Here is a 9,062-nt window from a genome sequence, read left to right on the forward strand (position 1 = left end):
TACAGGTCAGGATGTCAGTGAAGGGCTGTCACCTCACTGAGATAAGACAGAGCTTACAGGTCAGGATGTCAGTGAAGGGCTGTCACCTCACTGAGATGGGACAGAGCTTACAGTTCGGGATGTCAGTGAAGGGCTGTCACCTCACTGAGATGGGACAGAGCTTACAGGTCGGGATGTCAGTGAAGGGCTGTCACCTCACTGAGATAGGACAGAGCTTACAGGTCAGGATGTCAGTGAAGGGCTGTCACCTCACTGAGATGGGACAGAGCTTACAGGTCAGGATGTCAGTGAAGGGCTGTCACCTCACTGAGATGGGACAGAGCTTACAGGTCGGGATGTCAGTGAAGGGCTGTCACCTCACTGAGATGGGACAGAGCTTACAGGTCAGGATGTCAGTGAAGGGCTGTCACCTCACTGAGATAGGACAGAGCTTACAGGTCAGGATGTCAGTGAAGGGCTGTCACCTCACTGAGATGGGACAGAGCTTACAGGTCAGGATACCAGTGAAGGGCTGTCACCTCACTGAGATAGGACAGAGCTTACAGGTCAGGATACCAGTGAAGGGCTGTCACCTCACTGAGATAGGACAGAGCTTACAGGTCAGGATACCAGTGAAGGGCTGTCACCTCACTGAGATAGGACAGAGCTTACAGGTCAGGATGCCAGTGAAGGGCTGTCACCTCACTGAGATGGGACAGAGCTTACAGGTCAGGATGTCAGTGAAGGGCTGTCTCCTCACTGAGATGGGACAGAGCTTACAGGTCAGGATGTCAGTGAAGGGCTGTCACCTCACTGAGATGGGACAGAGCTTACAGGTCAGGATGTCAGTGAAGGGCTGTCACCTCACTGAGATGAGACAGAGCTTACAGGTCAGGATGTCAGTGAAGGGCTGTCACCTCACTGAGATGAGACTGGGCTTACAGGTCAGGATGTCAGTGAAGGGCTGTCACCTCACTGAGGTAGGACAGAGCTTACAGGTCGGGATGTCAGTGAAGGGCTGTCACCTCACTGAGATAGGACAGAGCTTACAGGTCAGGATGTCAGTGAAGGGCTGTCACCTCACTGAGATGAGACTGGGCTTACAGGTCAGGATGTCAGTGAAGGGCTGTCACCTCACTGAGATGGGACAGAGCTTACAGGTCAGGATGTCAGTGAAGGGCTGTCACCTCACTGAGATAAGACAGAGCTTACAGGTCAGGATGTCAGTGAAGGGCTGTCACCTCACTGAGATGGGACAGAGCTTACAGGTCAGGATGTCAGTGAAGGGCTGTCACCTCACTGAGATGGGACAGAGCTTACAGGTCAGGATGTCAGTGAAGGGCTGTCACCTCACTGAGATAAGACAGAGCTTACAGGTCAGGATGTCAGTGAAGGGCTGTCACCTCACTGAGATAGGACAGAGCTTACAGGTCAGGATGTCAGTGAAGGGCTGTCACCTCACTGAGATAGGACAGAGCTCACAGGTCAGGATGACAGTGAAGAGACAAGGTCCAGCACTTAAATAAGGGATTAAACAGAAAACAAAGTTCGTTTTTCGCTGCAGTGTGTGTGTGTGTGTGTGTGTGTGTGTGTGTGTGTGTGTGTGTGTGTGTGTGAGAGAGAGAGAGAGAGAGAGAGAGAGAGAGAGAGAGCATCGTTTATCTTATTAGATCCAGCAGTATTGATGGCAGGAGAATTGTCTTCCGTGATGCATAGTGAAACAGTTCGTCAGAGATTCACACTGAAGCACTCCTCTCTTCACTTCTGGCCCTGGGATGGAAGTGACCCGGGGGGGGAGGGGGAGTGCAGTGGACTGGAACGACACAGAGTCCTTGGTCCACTTCCAACCAGAGTGTTTCTTTCCGGTGTAGCAGCCTCAAATATACCCCCCCGCCCCTGGACTTTCCCCATAGGGTTCTTCTGGGCTAGTCTTGAATGAACCCTGGGGTCTTTTGTGGCTAGTCACTATCCTCCATCATTCTTCTAACTGGGAAGCACCCCCTTAATCAAGCTATAGGGAGAGGGAGGGGGTGGTGGTTTTGGGCCAGCCTTTCCTGACACTAACCTCCACCCGCTCTCCATTACAAACTTACGGAAGTACACCAGGGAGATTTGTGCTTTAGTGGCCTGTATTGATTTCAAATTACAGCTAAAGAGAAGTAAGTGTGAGAAAATTTTCGCTTTGATGGGCTGTAATGATTTCAAATCACGGCATAATAGAAGTAAACATGTGGAACCTTTCTGCTTTAATGGCATGTGTTTATTTCAATGTACAGTATGAAAGAAGTAAACAGGAGGAAGTTTTCTGCTTTAAAGGCCAATATTGATTTGAAATAAGAAATTAATGGAAATAAACATGAGATAGTTTTCTGTTTCAGTGGCCTGTATTGGTTTCAATTTACAATTAAACGGAAATATACATGAGATAGTTTTCTGTTTCAGTGGCCTGTACTGGTTTCAAGCGGACGACATGTACGTTGTGGAGATGGGGCATTTCAAGCCAGTCTATAATGACCTCCTATAGTCAATAACGAAAAGAGTGGGGGGGGGGTAAAGTTCACGTGGGGGCTGGGGAGGGGGATTAATTCTGACCGCTTGATGTTTACCCTCGTGGGGGGATGTTGGTGTGGGGGTGCCATTCCAGAACAGGGCTACATAGATCCTGGGGTTGTGTTCGGCAGATTTGACCCACGGGGGGGGAAAAAAAGCAACGGGGGGTACAAACAGGCTGCTACACCGAAAATGGGTTCTCCTCTTGTGGCTGCTGCTGGTGGAGAGTTGTTCAGGGGAGGTCAGTCGTCATACGTTGGACTCGAAAGTCAAGGCGGAGTTAGCGGTCCTGGTGGTGGACACACTGGAGAAGTCGGACATCGTGGACTGGGACCTCCTCCACTGGGGGGTCCGCTTCTGTCACACACACACACACACACACACACACACACACACACACACACACACACACACACATTACACACACACACACACACGCACACACACACACACACACACATTACACACGCACACACACACACACACACACACACACACACACACACACACACACACACACATTAAAATGTGTTTCGTTTCGTTTGATATGTAAAGTTGAGCATGCAGGCTGTTAAGCATTTATATATCAATCAGGTATTTGCTCACACACTCAAACGTACACACGCACGCAACCACTCCCCCCTAGCCCCCCAACTCCCGCACACACATACATGGTCACGCAATAAACGTTTTTCATAATTGTCATTCTGTAAACTGATGCACAAAACACGCTGTGAACAGGCAACAGTCACAATATTAGAAATGCGAATTGTGTAAGGCAGTATTGTGGTTTGTTTGGTGTTTTTTTGTGGGGCTTTTTGGTGTTTTTTTGTGGGGCTTTTTGGTGTTTTTTCACGAAATCCAGATAAATGGATTTACGATCCATCCATCAGCAAAGGCCCATGGATAATATATATATATATATATATATATATATATATATATATATATATATATATATGATAGTCAGTCGTGTCCGACTATGACAGAGGAGGCAACTGCTGTTCCGACTATTTGGGCTAGAATTTGATTATAGTGGAGAGTGTCTTGCCCAAGTACATCCCCACTCTCTCGTCCAAGAGGGTTTTAGGACAGTCAGCGTTGGGATGGTTCCCAAAGGCCAACTAGCCCACAAGGCTGCAGCACTAAGAGCCAGTGCAATTTTGCCTCCTAGTTTGAGAGTCATAGTCCTTCACAAAAGACTAAGCTGTAAATGGTTTCCCATTGACTGGAGAAACCATTGATAATACAGCTCTCACTTTGCTGTTGGCCCAAATGTAAACTTATGTCAATCTGTGATATAAGCCGAGTGCTGGGCCTAGTTATGGTCCATTCTTTCACTATGATCTATCCATCTGCTACAACCCATGTTCCATGCATCAGTTATAATCTACTATGGTCTATCAACCATGTTCCATCCATCCACTATTAATTATGGTCCTTGTACAACCATGGTTCATCACTCCACAGCAGTTGTACACCCACAACTATTATGAACTATGGTCCATCTTAACTGTGGTAACAATGGTCCATCCACTACTATGGTCCATCTATCAACTATTATCAACTATGGTCTATCCACTACTATGGTCTATCTATCAACTATTGTCGACTATGGTCTGTTTACTGCTATGGTCCATCTGTCAACTATCATCACTTATTGTCTATTCACTGTTATGGTCCAGTTTCAGTTTCTCAAGGAAGCGTCACTGCGTTCGGACAAATCCATATACGCTACACCACATCTGCTAAGCAGATTCCTGACCAGCAGCATAACCCAACTCGCTTGTCAGGCCTTGTGTGGATACATACATAAGCATTTGTGTACCTGTCAGAGTACATTTCAGCTACAGAATGTTGCCAGAGGCCAAGTCTTTACTTGCCATGGGTTCTTTTATGTGCGCCAAGTGCGTGCTGTGCACGTGGCATCGGTTTATCGTCTCATCCGAATGACTAGACGCCCAAGTTGACTTTCCAGTCAAACTAGGGGGAAAGGGCGAGAGCGGGATTGGAACCCTGACCTTCACGGAGTCTCTGTATTGGCAGATTAAAAAAAAAAATTGTTTATTAATTTTGTTGTCGTTTTTAATTTATTTATTTATTTAATTTATTTATTTATCTATTTATTTATTTTATTTTCATTATTATTATCATTATTATTTATTTAGTTAGTTAGTTATTTTATTTTATTTTGTTTTATTTTGTTTTATTTTGTTTTATTTTATTTTATTTTATCTCAAGGCCTGACAAAGCGCGTTGGGTTACGCTGCTGGTCAGGCACCTGCTTGGCAGATGTGGTGTAGCGTATATGGATCTGTCCGAACGCAGTGACGCCTCCTTGAGCTACTGAAACTGAAACTGAAACTGGCAGATGAACATCTTAACAAGTCTGCCACCTTCTTCCTGCTATGGTCCATCAATTAACTGTTGCCCATAACGATCCAGCCCTTCACCTCCACTCCCTGACATCTACCCACCCCAACCCCCTCCCTACACTCACGGACTGCCGGGAGAGAGGTCCTGGAGGGGGTGTGGGTGTGTGGGCGGGGTCCGGGGTGAAGGCCAGGTTGGTGAAGCCCTGGGGAGGTGGGGTGCCGGTCTCCAGGGCCCTCCGGCTGAAGGGATCCACGTCGAAGTCCTCCACGTAGGTCACCAGCTGACGGTGTTTGGGCAGAGAGGGCCCCCACAGGTCCGTCGGAGTCGTCAGCAACCTCAGCTTCTGTGGCAGCAACGACATTCCAGCCATTCAGAATCACTCAAAGTGGAGTGATGGCCTAGAGGTAACGCGTCCGCCTAGGAAGCAAGAGAATCTGAGGGCGCTGGTTCGAATCACGGCTCAGCCGCCGATATTTTCTCCCCCTCCCAGAATCCACTTTCAGGCTCCAAAGAACTGACTCAATGTCTGTGAAACATTCAAAGGATACCAATACTAATCATCACACAGTTGCGTTTATACAGCGCAGTTCTTTCAGGTGAAACTCATCGCTCGCGAGCACACACACATGCGCACGCACGCACGCACGCACGCACACACACACACACACACACACACACACACACACACACACACACACGACGCGGTGATACGCCAGGACGAAGAAGTCAGTGTCAATGGGTTCCAATCCCAGTCCATTATACGGTAGGGAGGAAGGTGGCAGAATGGTTAAGACGCTCAGCTGCCAATACAGAGAGTCCGTGAGGGTGTGGGTTCGAATCCCGCTCTCGCCCTTTCTCCCAAGTTTGACTGGAAAATCAAACTGAGCGTCTAGTCTTTCGGATGAGACGATAAACCGAGGTCCCGTGTGCAGCACGCACTTGGCGCACTGAAAAAGAACCCATGGCAACGAGAGTGTTGTCCTCTGGCGAAATTACGTAAAATGAAATCCACTTTCATAGGTACACAAATATGTAAGCATGCACTCAAGGCCTGACTAAGCGCGTTGGGTTATGCTGCTGGTCAGGCATCTGCTCAACAGATGTGGTGTAGCGTGTATGGATTTGTCCGAACGCAGTGACGCCTCCTTGAGAAAGTGAAACTGAAACAGAAACTATACGGTATGTGATCTTAGCATCCCCTCCCCCGCCTACTACACCGTATGTGAAGGTCTGGATGCTAGTCATTCAAATGATACGATAAACCAAGGTCCGTGTTGCAGGCGGTATGTACTTAGCGCACGTAAAAGAACCCACAGCAACAAAAGTGTTGACTCTGGCAAAATCCTGTAGAAAAATTCACTTTGATGTAAAACAACTACATGTACACTTGGAGACAGGTAAAAATAGTGGCGCTGCATTGTGGCGATGTGCTCTCATCATAGGAGAGCAGCCCGAATTTCACACAGAGATATACGTTGAGATAAAATGTAATATAATACAATGGAATACATCAGAATATAGTACAATACAATACAATGTTCTGACAGAAGCAAGGTGTCAGATCTGCCAATATAATGCCTGTCAGGATCTGGGCTCGAATTCCTGTCTCGCTTTTTCTCCAAGTTTGGACAATCAAACTGGACATCTAGTCATTCCGGACAAACGATAAACCTAAGTCCGAAAAAGAACCCAAGTTTGGACAATCAAGCTGGACATTTAGTCATTCTGAAGAAACGATAAACCTAAGTCCGAAAAAGAACCCAAGTTCAGACAATCAAACTGGACATCTAGTCATTCCGGATAAACGATAAACCCAGGTCCGAAAAAGAACCCAAGTTTGGACAATCAAACTGGACATCTAGTCATTCCGGACAAACGATAAACCTAAGTCCGAAAAAGAACCCAAGTTTGGACAATCAAACTGGACATCTAGTCATTCCGAAGAAACGATAAACGTAGGTCCGAAAAAGAACCCAAGTTTGGACAATTAAACTGGACATCTAGTCATTCCGGACAAACGATAAACCCAAGTCCGAAAAAGAACCCAAGTTCAGACAATCAAACTGGACATCTGGTCATTCCGGACAAACGATAAACCTAAGTCCGAAAAAGAACCCAAGTTCAGACAATCAAACTGGACATCTAGTCATTCCGGATAAACGATAAACCCAGGTCCGAAAAAGAACCCAAGACAACGAGAGTGTTGTCCTCTGGAAAAAAAACAACAAACACACCTTCTGTAGATGAAACCCACTCTGGTGGCTACACAAATATATATGCATGCAGCCAATACCTACCTGACTGTTGGGTTATGCTGCTGGTCAGGCATCTGTCTGCCAGATGTGGTGTAGCGTATATGGATTTGCAGTGAAGCCTTGAGAAACTGAAACTGTTTTAACCTGCAGCTGTCTGTCTCTCTGTCCATTTTAAGTAATTATGATAATACTATTCTGTTCTATTCTATTCAGCTCTCTCTCTCTCTCTCTCTCTCTCTCTCTCTCTCTCTCTCTCTCTGTCCATTTTAAGTAATTATGATAATACTATTCTATTCTATTCAGCTCTCTCTCTCTCTCTCTCTCTCTCTCTCTCTCTCTCTCTCTATGTGTCCACTTTAATTATGATAATACTATTCTATTCTATTCAGCTCTCTCTCTCTCTCTCTCTCTCTCTCTCTCTGTGTGTGTGTGTGTGTGTGTGTGTGTGTGTGTGTGTGTGTGACTTTGATTAGTGTGTCAGCCTCTGTCTCCCTGTCCACTTTATACAGCATGACCATTCTATTCTATTCTATTCTATTCTATTCAGCACACACTCGCTGTCACTGACCTTGAGCAATGTGTCAGCCTCAGTCTCCCTGTCCACTTTATACAGCATGACCAGAGGGATGAAGATGAGGCAGAAGATCGCCATCAGCCATCCCAGCCCGTCCGCCCACCATGGGTACATGTAGTCCCCGTATGTGGAGCCTTTGTACTCCACTAGCATGAAGACGAAGATGAACTGAAACATCACAACACTCTTTTAATCAAATTGCATTGAAATGCCTTGAGTGTATTTTTTGCTTTGCTGTTAGAGTGGGTTTGTGTGTGTGTGTGTGTGTGTGTGTGTGTGTGTGTGTGTGTGTGTGTGTGTGTGTGTGTGTGTGTGTGTGTGTGTGTGTATCTGTGTCTCTGTGTCTGTGTCTGTGTGTTTTCGTTTACAGAATGTTGCCAGAAACAGTCATTTTGTTGCCGTGGGTTCTTTCGCGTGCGTAAAGTGCATGCTCTACACGGGACTTCAGTTTATCGATTCATTCTAATGGCATATTGCTTAGAGCCCAACTGACCGCAAAGGGGCGTCTGCTTGTTTGTTTTTAAACCAACCCAATAGAAATCACGACTGTGTCAGAATGTCAGTTAAAGTTACGTTCAGAAGACCACCTGAACACTCCTCAGTTTTGAAAACAAGTCAAAGAGAAACCATGATGATGTCAGAAAGTCAGTTAACTCTCTCCATACGAACGGCGAAAGAGACAGCGTTTCACCCCAGTTACCATCATCAAAATATTGCAAGCGGAAGGCTCTTATACTGAAGAGGTGAATATTGACAAAGAATACCACAATTCTGACGACGGAAGCTAAAGGTTGGGTCATTCAGACACCCACTGGACATCCGAGGGGTCTGTGTAGAGGAGAAGAGAGGACTGGCCGTACTGAGTGAGTTAAACTAACGTTCAAAAGACCACTTCGATAACGTCTCCAGTCCGGGGAGGATAGTTGGGGCCGATTTGGGGGTGTTGTGGTCAGGTTTTATATGCGTTGTGATGTGTGCGGTTGGTTTTGGGGAGTTCATATTGTTTTTAGGGTGCATTCTGTGGACATTGCGTTTAGTATTTACTTTTGATGCAATGTCTTGTCATAATTCGTTGTTTGCTTCCTTAGTTCGACCAGCCTGCATGTTTTGATAGACGAAAAAATATATATTTATGTATCTTTTACTTACATTTTCTAAGTGAAACTGTTGTAAAGTGCTTAGAACAAACCATTATTTGGGGTTATCATTATTATTGCTATTATCGTTATTCTTCTTATTATTATTATTATTATTATTATTGTTGTTGTTGTTGTTGTTGTTGTTATTATTATTATTATTATTATTACTTCTTTCAGTAACCGGAAAAT

General features: G+C 45.7%; 1 protein-coding gene across 1 annotated transcript in view; it reads right to left on the reverse strand.

Moving 5' to 3' along the window:
• Window positions 1-1,045: 1,045 nt before the first annotated feature.
• LOC143299460 (sodium-dependent proline transporter-like) overlaps window positions 1,046-9,062 on the reverse strand; it is a 35,027-nt gene continuing 27,010 nt past the window's right edge. The window contains exons 15-17 of the mRNA XM_076612675.1: window positions 7,729-7,902; window positions 5,030-5,248; window positions 1,046-2,886 (exon numbers count right to left, since the gene is read on the reverse strand). Of these exons, the coding sequence (XP_076468790.1) occupies window positions 2,779-2,886; window positions 5,030-5,248; window positions 7,729-7,902 (501 nt within the window). The 3' untranslated portion in view covers window positions 1,046-2,778. The remainder of the gene's footprint in view (window positions 2,887-5,029; window positions 5,249-7,728; window positions 7,903-9,062) is intronic.

This window comes from Babylonia areolata, chromosome 25 (assembly GCF_041734735.1).
Source record: "Babylonia areolata isolate BAREFJ2019XMU chromosome 25, ASM4173473v1, whole genome shotgun sequence".
NCBI classification, from domain to species: domain Eukaryota; kingdom Metazoa; phylum Mollusca; class Gastropoda; order Neogastropoda; family Buccinidae; genus Babylonia; species Babylonia areolata.